Genomic DNA, 14263 nt, shown 5'->3' with positions numbered 1-14263 from the left:
GTTTATTCCAGCTCAAGGGTGGAGGTCTAGGGGGAACCACTGTGCTGAGCCTGGACACCCAACAGATGCTTAGACAGGGACATCTTGCTGGATACAGTAAGCCATTTGTAATATTAGCAACAAAATTTCTGGGTGCTTGCACTAACAAAATGCATTCCTACAAACCTTTGAGAACAAGCTCTCCTGTCTTTCTAAAAAGTTATTCCTATACTTAGGTTGCACTGGGTCTTTGTTGCTGTGCAGGCTTTCTCTAGTTGTGGCGAGTGGGGGCTACTCTGTGGCAGTGCACGGGCTTCTCACTGTGGTGGCTTCTGTTGTGGAGCACAGGCTCTAGGTGTGTGGGTTTCAGTAGTTGCAGCTTGGGAGCTCAAGAGCATGTGCTCAATAGTTGTGGCACACCAGCTTAGCTGCTCCTCAGCATGTGGACTCTCTGATCCCCCAGACTAGGGATCAAACCCATGTCTCCTGCATTGGCAGGTAGACTCTCAACCACTGGAGCACCAAGGAAGTCCCCTGTCTTTTTGTGGTCACTTACTACACTAATTTGTGAGTTGCAAGCCAATTAGCTTGCATAATACCTACAAAATGGAAAACTGCCCCAGTGTACATAAGATTGGAACTGGCAGCTCATGATGGATGTTCAGACGCCAAAATCAGCAATGATGAGTTTCCTATGAGTTCATACTAGAAACACTGATCGATACAACGGCCAGCTGGAGTGTTTGGCCAACTTGTTAGGAGAGGGCTTCATGCAAGGCACCCACTTACGCTGGGGCACTGGAAATTTGCTGGTGATATCATAATTACTCAGAAATCATACCTGAGAGTGATCTTATGGTTACGGCACAGTTATTAGAAAAGGTGATGTTTTATGCCTTCGTGTTTCATGTTCTGTTGTTGTTCAGTAGCTAAGGCCTGTCCAACTCTTTGTAATCCCATGGACTGCAGCATGCCAGGCTCCTCTGTCCTCCACTAACTCCCAAGTTTGCTCAGATTCATGTCCATTGAGTCGGTGATCCTATCTAAATCTTATCCTCTGCTGCCCCCTTCTCCTTTTGCGTTCAGTCTTTCCCAGCATGAGGGTCTTTTCGAGTGAGTCAACTCTTCGCATCATTATATTTGAGCAACAGTGTTATTTACTAAAGCTGTGGCTGTTGAGGAGGTGATACCAAAATGAGCCTTTTGAGATATTGTGACAAAATTTGCCTACTTGAATGACACTGCAGACACTCTTCCTATTTATAGACTTGAGTCTCTCAATAAGCATTCGCCAACAGATAACTTGTTTCGTTTGCAATATCAGGGATGCTAGCCTGTCTTTGCCCTTTCTGGCCAAGTTATGGTCAAGACAGAAGTAGCCTTCTCAATACCTGACAAGGATGGGGGAGGACTGGGGTATGCGAGCTCATGGCAGTGGGTGGAAGACCCAGCCCTAAACCTACCTTCACATAGCTGTGCTCAAAGCCCCCAGCCACCCTAAAGCTCCCTTGTGGGTCTTTGTGGCTGCCTCCCGTTCACGTTGTATATCAGCCTGCTGTTGTTCCCTTTTTGCAGCCAAACCTTTCCCAAAGGCCTCTCCCCCCAGGCCCAGCCCCTGCACCTCATCCTCTTCTGCAGGCTTCGACTACGCCCACGATGCAGAGGCCGCGCACATGGCTGCCACTGCCATCCTGAACCTCTCCACGCGTTGCTGGGAGATGCCTGAGAACCTCAGCACGAAGCCACAGGACCTGCCCAGCAAGGTGGGCGAGGGCCCTGCTGGGAGCCCCTTCTGAGGCAGAGAAGGCGGGTGGGGTTTGCAGTCAGGACTATATGCAGCCTGCACAAAGCAGGCTCAGTAAACCCAGCATCTATGAGAGGAGTACCACTCTTTCCTTTTCTCCCTCCTGACCACTGACCCTGCTGCCCAAAGACACTGGATGGTTCCACCTCCCTGAGCACCACGCGCTGTGCCTAGGGGCGCCAAGTGGGTGTACACACGTGTTCCCGCATCTACCAGGATGCGGGCTTCCACTGGCTTCCGCATGTTCCTGTGCCCACACAGGTGGCCATGTGCAGGGGCTGGTTTTACGGGCTGGAGGCCTTGAGGGAGTGGGTAGAGTGAGTCCACGTCAGCTTCAGAATACTTTCTTCTCAGAGGCTCTTCTTTTTGGCCCTGTTCCCTTTGGAGGGAAAATAAGGCACATGTGGGAGGGGATGGCGTCTAACCTAGATGTCACCTTTGCAACGCAGGCCGCGGACATTGAGGTGGATGAGAACGGAACCCTGGACTTGAGCATGCACAAGCACCGCAGGCGGGAGAACACCTTCCCCAGCGGGAGCAGCAGCAGCAGCAGCCCTGGCGTGAAGTCAGCTGACGCCTGCCAGCGCCAGAGCAGTACCAGCGCCCCCAGCAGCTCCCTGACCTCACCCCCGTCCAGCCACGCCTCCCGCCAGGATGAGTGGGACCGGCCTCTGGACTACACCAAGCCCAGCCGCCCACGAGAGGAGGAGCCTGAGGAGGTGGGTGCTGTCCAAGTGGGAGGTCCAGGGCTGTCGAAAGTCGGAGGAGGGGGGCATTGGGCAGGCGCTGGTGGTCAGCTTGCCTTACCCAAGGGTTGGCATAAACACGCTAGCATCTCCAGGCAGAGGTGCTGTGGGTCCTACCCCTTTCCACACAGGGTTCTGCCTGCTCCGGGCAGCTAAGTCCACCTTCCTGGAGGTGTTTTCACTATTGGCTCAGTTTGTGGCCTTGTCCCCTCAAAGAGGGAGGTGGTCTCACCTCTGGAGAATTAGTGGTCAGCAGCAGTGTGGCTCTCCAAGAGTGCAGAGAGGACAGGGGCAGTTCAGGGGATGATTCGGGAAAGGCCTCAAATTCCTCAGTTTCGTGGGCCTCCCACCAGCCTGCTGTCCAGATGAGGGACACCCTGAACTCTGGTGGCAGCCTCTCCTCACCATCCCCAGGACACTGCAGGCACCTGGTTCCCTGGACAGAGGCAGGAGAAAATGCCTGGCTTCAGAAGCACCTCTAGCAGCCAGTGGTCTGAGTCCCAGAGCAGTACTGCCTGCTAAGGAGGGGCAAGCCAGGCTTCTGTGTTGACCCATCCATAGCCTGGGGGCTGGTGGAACATTCCTTTCCTGGTGACTCCACCCACTCGAGGTGGGGCTGACTGGGGGCTTCCAGAACAGCAGAACTCCGCTCTGAGGGTACAGCTCCAGGTGGGCTCTGCATAGTGTGGACAGGCCTGAGGGGTCCCTCCCAGCCCTCCCCTGACTGCCAGCCCCTACCTCCAGGAGGGCGAGGGGGCCAGGTCCCTGCGTGTGTGCTAAGCCGTGTCTGATTCTTTGTGAGCCCACTGACTGTAGCCCTCCAGCCTCCTCTGTCCATGGGATTCTCCAGGCAAGAATACTGGAGTGGCTTGCCAGTGCCCTTCTCCGGGGGATCTTCCTGACCCAGGGATCGAACCCAAGTCTTTTGCGTCTTCTGCATTGGCGGGGAGTTCTTTACCACTAGGGCCACTGAAGCAGAACCAGGAGGCCCCTGGAATGTTTGTGTCTGGGCAGGGCAGGGTGGTGTGTGGGTGGAGCCATCCCGTTGGCAGGCGGGGCTGGGGACAGACCCCTGTGGAGGGAGGGGCAGTGGTGGTGAGGATTCTACTCTGAGAACCCACCCCCTCTACAGTTTCATCTTCAGGGGTGGCCATCATCTACTGGCCGCACATGCACTCCTACTTTACAGAGCAGCTGCCTGGTCTAGGTCTAGGTCATCTGGCTCATCCCATGGCAGCCACTCAATGTCAGGGCTCAGAAGAGGGATACTTCTCTGAGTGAGCCCCTGGGGTAGGGAGGCTGGCTGAGGGTCAGCGGGGGCTGCAGGAGGGCTTCTCTCTGCCAGTGGGCCAAGTCTGAGGCCCGGTGGGGCCCTTCTGTTCTGTTGGGGTCACCAGGCTATGTCCCCACATCTGCTGTCATCCTTGTTCAGTTCTGTGCCTGTGACCTCGTCTCCCCTCCACCCCTCCAGGGGTCCTTCCCCTTTCCTTGGCCCCTAGCTCAAGCTGGTCTCTCTGGCCACTTTCCCCTGCCACCCGCCCAGCCCCGCTCCACTTTCCCATGCCCTCTGAGCATCCTCACCCCTTCCCAGGACTGTTGTGTCATCTGTAGGTGACCTGGGTCTCAGAGGTCCTGGGGAGCCTGGCCGTGGAAGCCTGCTGCTGTGCTCCGTCGCCGACCATCCACGCCCTGGCAGGAAGCCTCAGTTAACCCCCAGGCCCTTCCCTTCCTCCCCTGTGCCCTGGGCACATGTGTCCCTGTCCTATTGGGTCACCCCCTGGATCAGGCCTTCCCAGTCCATCTACTGTGGTCTGGGCTCCCTGTTCAGACTCTCCTTCTAGCTCTGCCCAAGACTCCTTGACCATCTTGCCCCAGCCTTTAGCATCACCTCCCACCCAACTCTGGCAGCAGTGCCCCCTCACGTCCCCAAACAGCCCTGGCCCCTGTGTCTGTGGCCTTCTGGGATATGCTTCATGTTCTGGAGCTGCCTCTGCCCCTGTGATTCTGGGAGGCCCTTGTTTCTCCTGAAGGCTGGACTCAAGTTGAGGCTCTTTGTCCACACCGCTGTGCCTTGTTCAGTAGTAACAGTAGCAACAGCATCGCATGGGGCCACAGGCCTTTCTTGCCTCAGCCCCAGACGTCCTGGGAGGGCCTGCTACTGTTTCCAGCTCAAACGTGTGGGGTCCAGGAGGTTGGACAATGTGCCTGGGACACACAGCAAGTCCTGAGACTTGAATCGTGATCCACCACTGGGGCTAGTGGTCCATTACAGACTGACCTGCAGGGCACTGACCTTCCTGACTCTCGTGGATGTCTTCCCTGCCCTGGATGGAGGGAATGTCCTTGTTCACCACTATGTTCATAGTGCCCTGTTCTTGGGTGGTGACTGAACACTTCCAGACCCTGCATTTGAGGTCAAAGTGTTTATTAACGTGCCTGTTGCAGTCAGGTCATCGTCCCGGCTGGGCCCACCGGGCCAGATGGCCCTAAGGTTGCTGCGATTATTTCTATCATACTTTGTACATTGTACCCCTCATCCTCATAGCATTTCAACAGACACACCCTCAGTGGTAAAGGCCCCAAAGGAGCTGCACTTGGTGTGCACTCTGGTGTGCAGGAGGTGACCCAGGGCGGGTGGCCGGAGGTGACACACAGGCCAGAGGCCGTGGAGGGTGTCAGAGCAGCTGCCCTGGGTGGCATCTGTGTCTCCCCGTTCCTGGGTCAGCTCGGGCGCAGCAGCTGAGGTGAGGGAGCGCCCCAGCCCCTCTGGGTGCTGCCTCCTGCATCTTGGGAGTATGTCTTACTCCTGCATGCATAAGACAGGAGACTCCAGAAAACGCCTCTGTGGACCCTGTTCTGAAAGGCCCCTCTCCCTCAGCCCTGGGCTGGGCGCCCAGCCCCCGCCAGCTGGTTAAAACATCTCCCTGCTGGTCTTTTGCAGTCAGAGCCAGCAGCCCATTCTTTTGCTTCTTCTGAAGCAGATGACCAGGAAGTGTCGGAGGAGAATTTTGAGGAGCGGAAGTACCCCGGGGAGGTCACCCTGGCCAACTTTAAGCTGAAGTTTCTCTCCAAGGACATAAAGAAGGAGCTGCTCACGTAAGTCCCCACCTTGAATGACAGGACCCCCCCAGGGGACTTCTATAGTCTGGAAAGGAGCACACCCTAGTGGGAGCCTGTGATGACCAGGCCGGCCCCTGCACAGCCCTGCACTGACTGTCCTCCTGCCCTGGCCATGGCAGAGGCTGAGCTGCCTTTATTAGGACCTTCCTGGGCCAGACAGCAGGGGAGGTTCCCCTCACCTCTGTACCATGCTGGCCTCTAACCTGCTCCTTCAGGGTGATAAAGAGCGAGAATGAGTCTTCATCTGGCCCACAAAGCAGACAAGGGCTGAGGGGAGTGGACGCCTCCTGAGCCCCCACTGTGTGCCAGTCCTCAGCGTGCTCTGCCTCAGAGCTGGTGCCCTCAGCCCTGGCAGCCAGAGCTAGTTTAACCAGACGCCACTGGAGAGGGGACAGCTGCTGGCTAATTGCCACTGAACACCACCTCCCCTAGGAGACGGTGCGAAGCAGGTGATCCAGCCCTCACCTCTGCTCAGAGTTTGTCCCTGGGATTCCTCTTTGTGCCCCAAACCCTGCCAGCTTCCTCCTGCCCTGTAGCTGGCTCTGGCTGGGGCCTTTTCCTCGGGGAAGGCCCTGCCACATCACGAAGGCGCCCCCTGCCCCGCTATCCACAAGCCTGGACACGTGTGCGTGCACAGTGCGAGGGCTGCAGAGCATCTCGACTTTAAGTTGAGCTTCACTTTGGTTCCCTTTTCCTTCTTGAGCTGAGTGGTATGGGAGAAACTTGCAGTCGGAGAGGCGGAGGTGAAGGGTCTGCTCCGAGACGGGCAGGGAGCAGGCGCCGCCGCCCTCCCTGAGTGGACTCAGCCCCGGGGGCGGGTCTGGCAGGGTGCCTCGCTCTCTGATCTGACGCTCTGTTTCCTTTGTCCAGCTGCCCCACCCCTGGCTGTGACGGCAGTGGCCACATCACTGGGAACTATGCCTCCCACCGCAGGTTCGTCCCCCGCTTGGGTCCGCCTGGCCTGGGTGCTGTGTGGTGGGTCTTCTTCCTCTGCTGCTCTGCTCCCCCTCTTTGGCTCACCCCAATATCCCATCTCTTCTCTTTCAGCCTCTCTGGTTGCCCTCTTGCTGACAAGAGCCTCAGAAACCTCATGGCTGCCCATTCTGCTGACCTCAAGTATGTCTGCCCTCCTGGCCTCCCATCTCTGGGGTGGCTTCCTTGCTCTGCTCACTCCTTTCATGAGGCTCCAGCCCAAATCAGCCTTCTCGAGGGCTCCGGCACCAGGCCGGCCCCAGCCAGAGGCGCAGGGCCGTGGGGCAGAGAGGCAGGGCCATGGACGGGCTGATTCTGCTTGGCTGGGATTCTCGCCACTCTGCCTGTCTCTGTCTGCTCTGAGCACTGCTGTCTGCCTGTCCCCTCAGGCCCAGGGCTGCTACGGGGTCCTGTGCTCCCCTCGGCCCTGCCAGCCTCTCTGAGGGCTGGGGGTCGGGAGGGCCAACAGGATGTAGGACCTGCCTCTGGCTCCTGGTGGCCCCGGCCCATTCTCTTCCTCTCCTGAGGACCCCTGATGGGCTGCTGTCTGGGCCTGCTTTCCCCTGCCGTGGAGATCTGGGAGAAGTGGCTCAGAGGGCTGCAAGCTGTGTAGCTCTTGCTAAGTGGACTGGATGCTGGTGACGGCTGGGAAACTCTGTGCTTGTCCCTCCTCCTGCACCCCTTTCAGCTGCTTCTGTCTTGGCCCCTGGTGCTCACCCCTGCCCTGCCCACGCCTCACCTCTATGCTCGCCCCTCCTTTTTGCTGTGCCTGCTCTCTGCTTCTGCTCCTCCTGCCCCTGACAACAGGGCAGGGCAGCCCGGTGGCACCAGCCACTCTGACTGACAGCCTTGTTCAAGTGAGGAGCACTTGCCCAGAGGTTTCCTGGCTCTCAGCGTCCTTCTGGGGCTGGAGTGGGGGATTGTGATGGCCTTTGATTTCATGCTTTTAGTTGAGCTGTGACATCGTGGCTGGTGTGGCCCCGAGCCACATAATGGTGACCCTGTGCTCCTAGGCTGAACCGAGGTTGTGGAAGGAGGGCCCCCTCTTGGCCCCTCAGGTCACTCCCTCTCCAGGGGATTTCTCCCACTCTGGGCCTCTGTGTTGGGGGCCTTGCATCCAGGCCAGGTTTCACCGGCTCAGCCTGATCTGGGGCTCTGGTGCCTTTAAGGTGAGGAGCTACGGCTGCTGGAAGCTTCCACGGGCCTGCACTGACTTAGAACGGGCAGGAAGCTCCCAGTCTGTCTGAGCAGCAGGTCCTGCCAGCCTCACTTCTGTGGTTCTGGGAAGCCTGTCTGGTCCTAGTAGCCAGGAAAAGCGTGTCGTTACCTGTTTTACCAGTGTGGTCTTCCAGTCCCCCAGATGAGGCTGGGCAGAGTTCATGACCAGAAGCATGTTTCCAGTAGTTCGTTCTATCAGCTTTGACACTAGCATGTTCTGAGGCAGGTTCACACATGCGCTCGCTGACCCCAAGTGTCCAGCTCCAGAAATGCAATGAGACCCGCAGGCCTGTGGGCTTGGAATGCTCTTCCCCACCCTCCTCTTCCCTCTTTCCTTCCTCTCTTCTTCTACCGTCTTTCTCATGATCCTTTCTCCTGTTTTCTTTTCCAATTCGACTTACTTTTCTAACTGATCAGTTTCTGTGGTTTTCCAGCTTGAGGGTGGTGGAATTCTAGAAGTGACCACATGCCCTCAATAGCCCTTTACCTGCAGCGCAGTTGGTCAGGGTTCCTGGAAGTGACACATGGACTTGGCCCTTGGTCTGGGTCCAGAAACGTGGCCAATAGGGAGGGTCAGCACCCTTTGAGATGGAGAGACTGTGAAGAGCTGTAACGCAAACTTGTTTGGAAGCTGGTGATGGAAAGTGTTCCTTGTATGAAAAAAGTCACTCCTGACTCCCTCTGAAGTGTCCTCCTGTGGAGGCTACTCCTCACCTGCTTCAGGCCACAGCGTGGATGTGGCCTGGCTCCCCCATGTCCTTCTCTCCTTCCCCTGCCCAGTGGGCATCTGGCACCTTGATCAGCTTTGTGGCAGTATCGGGTGAAGGTAACCCATCCGCAGAGGGGCAAAGGCACCCGTGCCACGCCTCGCAAATGAGTCTTCTTTGGTGGCCCCCACCAACACTTGAGTGCAGCGACAGCTGCAGAGAAAGTGTTTTCTGTGTTTTGATCACATTCCAAGGGCATTCATGCTTCCCTCCCAAGTGTCCCATGTGGTCAGGATCTGGGGACTTGGGTGCCTCGGGGCACATGGGCTACTCCATGTGTGGGGCTTATGAGCACAGCCATGAGCCCTGCTGGACTGTGATGGGGGAGCTCTGCACAGGTTGGGGGATAGCCCCTGCCCCGGCCATGGGACATGGATAGAGGCAGGGTGAGGTCTGGTGTGAGCCATGCTGCCTAGCTTCACCCTTGGGCCCAGACAATGCACTCAGAAGGGATGGTTGGCCGGCGCTGCCAGTCGCCAGTGCCGACACTTGCTTCTCCAGCCACATGACATCATCTTCTCTTGGACACGACTCTGAGGGAAAAGCCATGACATCAGGCTGGCAAGGAAGGTGGCGGGGTGGGGGGGGGGATCCTGCCTTTCTGGAATGGGAGTGCCCCCATGTGCGTGTTCTCACCGAGTCTCTCCCCGACCAAGACCCCCTCCCAGGTACTGCCAGAGGCTGCACCTTGCAAGAGTGTCACTCACAGACAAGCGTCTTGCTCACAGCCGCAGACGCTGGGGGCTGCTGTGAACCCACCACCCTGGCCACTGCCTACAGCGCTGAGCCCTGTGTTCTGCAGCTGAGAAGGAGCAGGGAGAAGGACTGTCCTAGCAGAGGGTGTCACAGAGCCTGGGCCTCAGTGCAGAGGGCCATGCAAAGGACTGCCTGGCCCTCACAGTGTAGTCCAGAGGACTTTCTTGAGCAGCTGGAGCCTGAGGACCTGAGGCCACACGGAGACACAGAATGTCAGAGCAGGAGGTCCTGGCAGCTGGGGTTCATTTGAACGGGTGATGCTTACCTGGATGGAGGTGGTGGGTGATTTCCATTAAAACACAGAAGCCTCCTTGCCCCAGATGTGGGTTGAAATGTGACCACACATGACTGAGGTGAGGGGCATCATAATCTCATTGGGGTCTAAGTCACCCCAAAGCCCGACAGGAGGGAGATTGACCTGCCTGCCAACTGCCAGGCCAGGGAAGCCTCGATGGGTGGCCCTTGGGGCAGGGATGAGGAGGGTACCTCAAGAAGGTCTGAGGGGCTGGGAAGGAGGCTCCCGGGCATCTAGCCCCTCCATGTTGCCATGCCAGCCTAATGGGGGCGGCAGTGTCGGCCCATGGACATCTGGGAGGAGGATGGAGAGGAGGGGCCTTGGATGTGCCAGAGCCTGGGTGCGAGGCAGCCTCCACTGATTGACAGGCCAACTTCAATGTCCATGTCCTGCCCCAGCTGGCGCTCTGCCCTGCCACCCACTGGGCCAGTTTTGTGCTGAGGAATGGCCTTGGCTCCACAGCTCTCTCTCTCTGTGTGAGGATGAAGCCAGAAATGGCAGATAAGCACCAGAGTCCTGCTGGGTCACACAGGATGGAACTGGGCCCTCACAAGGGACAAGGCATGAGCGGCAGGCGCATCCTGGAGGAGGCATCCTGAGGACTGCCTGCAGGGTTGGGAACCAGTGCTCTGATGCCAGCAGAAACCGATCCATGTTTCGTCCCTGGACACTCAGGGAAAAATAGCTCAAGCTGGTGTATTAAAGGGGATTTCTACCTTCGACATGATATATTCACCAAACATTTTGGACTTTTGCATTCTGTGCCTCCCCAGCTCCCTTCCACTGGTGCCAGCCACTTCTCAAAAACCTTGGGTGCTCGCCAAGCGGGGGTGATGCCCCAACATTGCCAGGGCTGGGGGTGGTGTGTCTCAGGTGCTCGGTACAGCCGTCTGTGAGCACAGGCAGTCCTTCTCCAGCAACCTCAAGCAGGATGAGCCAGTCCTTGGTGCTAGGTTTGCATCCCAAGAGCACACGTACAGGTCCACAGGTGTTCTGGAGTCTTCTCATCCAGCCTGGTCCTTTGCAGGAGGCCAAGTTGGGAGCCCACCATCCTGCAGAGGAATGTGCTCTCTCCCCTGGTCCTCCTGGTTCCCCCAGAGAGACTGGGTGCCAAGTTCTGAGGCCTGCAGGTCATGACTATGTGAGACCTCAGTGGTGGGGCTGTCGAGGGCCAAGTATGGTCTGCGGCCGAGTGACTTCCGCAGCTCTGGTCTCAGCCATGCTGTCCTCCACAGGTGCCCCACGCCCGGCTGCGATGGCTCAGGCCACATAACGGGGAACTACGCGTCGCACCGGAGGTGAGCCTGCCCCAGGTGCCCTGGGTGCTGGGCCAGCAGTGGGGTCTCCTCAGGCTGATGAAGTTCCAGGCTCCAAGTGACACATTAGTGCCGCTGCACCCCAGCCTGTTTCTTCCCTCGAGTCTGAATTGTCAATGTTCTCAGAGCTGATTGGGATACCCTCTGGCCAGAGCTGGGGGCCGCTTCCTGGACATGGCCTTGCTGCCCACAGAACCTGAGGGGTGGAGGGAGGCAGGTGGGTTGAGAAGTTGCTGTCCTTAAACCACTGTGACATTTTTTCCTCTTGTGAAACTAGCTTGTCAGGCTGCCCTCGTGCCAAGAAAAGTGGAGCCAAGGCCGCACCTGCGAAGGACGACAAGGAAGACCCTGAGCTGATGAAGTGAGTGGGGGTCCTGCTGGCCGCCTGGCTGTTGTGCAGACTTGGGGTTTCCCTGTATTTTATCATTTTAAAACCTCCTTCTAGACTCTATTTACTTTAATACAGCTGTGACAATGCCCGTTTCTAGGATGCACTCAGGCCATGCACAGGGACACCCTTGCAGGTGGGAGCCATGTGCATTATGTGGAGGGCACCTGCGTGCATGGGCTCCTATCGGGACTTCCCAGGTCTGTGGTGTTAGATGGGCCGAAGGAGGCAGAGTGCCCTGCCGCCCGTGCACCCAGGGCATCTGGGCCTGGGCCTCAGGGCGTGGGCCACCCCGGGGCACTCACGGGCACTACAGCCTGCATGGCTTCTGGTCTGGTGGGAGGGGTCAGTGTAGGAGTCAAGGAGGAGAGGGTGGTTAGAAAGACAGGGAGCCTTTGAACTGTGTGCATCTGTGTGTCCTCACGCCTCTGCAGGGAGCTGATGTGCAGTGAGGGGGCCTGGGAGGATCTCTCTGAACTGGGAGTCGACAGTCCTCTTGGGAGGAGAGAGACACCCTGGGCCTTAAGTGAACAGTGTCCCTGACCTCTACTGACCTTCTCCCTGGGGGTTGCTGCCCTGTCATGAACCCTGACCCGAACTTACCTGGTGGGACTGGTATCAGGGCAAACTTATCCTTCCAGAAGGGGCCCTGCCCCTCAAGCTCCCCATGTGTACGTACCACAGGTGTAAGCAGGTGACCCACCACCCAATTTGCCCAGGACTTTCAGAGCTGACATTGGGTAGAGCAGGCAGTGGGTCTTGGCGGGGCAGGTGAGGCCTGGAAGAGAATGACTCTGGCTGCCTGGTGGCCCAGGGACTGGAGTAGCTTGGCTGGGCAGGTCCATGGGAAGCAGGTCTGCAATGACAGCTGGCACTCACCTCTGCAGAGGGGCTCGACCTGGCCGGAGTTGTGCTGGCTTCTCCAGGGAGATCAGCCCAGCTGTGGCCCAAACATCTGCTTGGCCACAGAGAAGGGGCCAAAGTGACCAGTGTTATGCCCTTCAAAGAGGACAGCCCCACCAGCTGGTTGCTGTAATAAGGCAGTGACTTGTTTATTTAATTTATACAGTAAAACTGTAATGAATACTAAATCAAAAATGCAAAATACTGGCTGTCGGTATTGTGAATGCTGCCTACCAAATGAGAGGGTGGATAGAGAATATTTTTTTCTTCCTAGAATCTCGGAATTTGCCTGTGATCATATAAACACATTGCTGTTATGGATTTAGCAGGGATCCTGCTGGTGTGATAAGTGAATTGTGCTGCATTTGCAAACGATTAAAATCAAGATCAGCATTTTTCACATTAACTGGCAAAAATGGTTTTCCTCTTCCTAATGTGCTGTCAACTTCGCTTTAAAAAAAAAAAAACTTGAGAATTTGCAGCCAAGTGGAGAATGTGACTTCTAGAAATAGTTCAGCATTTATAGGATGGATGAAGTTTCTAATGGCTCCATGGCAAGGAGAAGAGGCCACCCATGTAGCGTCCCTGTTTCATAGGATCTCCTCCCTAGCCATAAACTTTACCTATATCTGTAATTGATGAGCGTCTTTACACAAGTGCAGACGGCAGCAGAAACTTTAATCAGTGCCCCAGTTCCTACTGCTTGAAGTGACGTGGCTGGCAGGCACTGGCAGTGATGCGTAGGGGCTGGTGGAGGCAGGGTCCCTTTTATGACATCTTGCGTCTGCAGCTTTTGAGATTAAGTCGGGTCAGCGCTTTGTGGTAGATCCCTTTGGCCACAAGTAGATAACTGACCATTAAAGTCTATGGAGGTTCCGATGTGGAGGTTGGGAGCTGCATGTCCATCACCTTGGAGAGGCCCCACTGTCCCCAGCTGCACTGGCACTTGACCAAACAGCTGTGCCTCTGACCGGGGGTCCCCTGGGTGCGCTACACGACTTAACGAGAGGTCACCTGACGCTGAAGATTTGGACCCAGGGTGTGGAGGGAGAGACCCTCCTGAGGTAAAAGCCCATGAGTGCACTTCCTGGGGGCGCCTGCAGCCCCTCCTGAGGTAAAAGCTAGGATTCTGCAAAGAGAGTGGGAAAGCAGAGCCTGGGTTCATCCGTGTAGTGACTTGAAGAGGCGCCTCTCACTTGGCTTTTTGATCCTGTGACGTCAGCCTCACAGGCACCTCAAAGGGGCCCAGCCCAGGAGTCCTCTGGAACCGCACAGTTGGGAGGTGTCCAAGTGTGGGGGGTGGACATAGAATGGAACCTCCCCAAGCCCCCTGCAGGGGCCCCTGGTAGTGACTGGGGCTGTTCTGGACTGGGGCTACAGTGGTCTTGGACCAGCTCATTGGACAGCCCTCATGTCTGGGCCCACGTGGCTGGGCTAGATAAGAAAGAAGAGCCAAGAGAGGGGACAGGTGAGGATGGTCCCAGCCAAGGAGTCCACATCTGAGACTGAAAGGTTGCTGCTGCAAGCTGTGAATGACGCCGGGATTCGTGGCTTCCAGAGGAGAGGAATTTGATCAGCGGCCAGAGACGAGGCTTGATCACTCGGAGCTTTTGTGTAGCAAAATTTTATTAAAGTATAAAATGGATAGAGAACATGGCTGACACAGACATCAAAGGGGATAGAAAGAGTGCCCCGTTGCTAGTTTTTAGCAAGGCATTTTATACCTGTTGGCAAGCTGCTAATCAGATAAAAGAAATGCCTCAAGACTGAGAGTTGCACCAGGGCCCTCTCCCACAACACGCATTTTGAGATAGAATGGGACAAGGGGAGTCATCTCTGGCCATAAAACAATTGACACATATCTTGAAGAAAGGCAGATTTCCAAGCAAATACATAATTTCATTAATGTAGCTTAAGAAAACATTTCCATAAGAAAAACACATTGGTTAGCTCAAGGTTTGAGATAAAGTTCAGTTCAGGCGGAACCAGATGTTGCCAC

The 14263-nt window shown here is 56.5% G+C and overlaps 1 protein-coding gene across 1 annotated transcript in view; it reads left to right on the top strand.

Annotated features, from left to right (window-relative positions):
- Positions 1-14263, top strand: part of MYT1 (myelin transcription factor 1) — a 44066-nt gene that overhangs the window by 24652 nt on the left and 5151 nt on the right. Inside the window, exons 11-17 of the mRNA XM_068987192.1 lie at positions 1618-1742; positions 2233-2502; positions 5471-5625; positions 6520-6582; positions 6697-6765; positions 10893-10955; positions 11251-11334. Of these exons, the coding sequence (XP_068843293.1) occupies positions 1618-1742; positions 2233-2502; positions 5471-5625; positions 6520-6582; positions 6697-6765; positions 10893-10955; positions 11251-11334 (829 nt within the window). The remainder of the gene's footprint in view (positions 1-1617; positions 1743-2232; positions 2503-5470; positions 5626-6519; positions 6583-6696; positions 6766-10892; positions 10956-11250; positions 11335-14263) is intronic.

The sequence above is a fragment of the Capricornis sumatraensis genome, chromosome 15 (genome assembly GCF_032405125.1).
Source record: "Capricornis sumatraensis isolate serow.1 chromosome 15, serow.2, whole genome shotgun sequence".
In the NCBI taxonomy this organism is placed as follows: domain Eukaryota; kingdom Metazoa; phylum Chordata; class Mammalia; order Artiodactyla; family Bovidae; genus Capricornis; species Capricornis sumatraensis.
The sequence above is the reverse complement of the archived record's forward strand: the minus strand, read 5'-3'. Positions and strand labels throughout refer to the sequence as shown.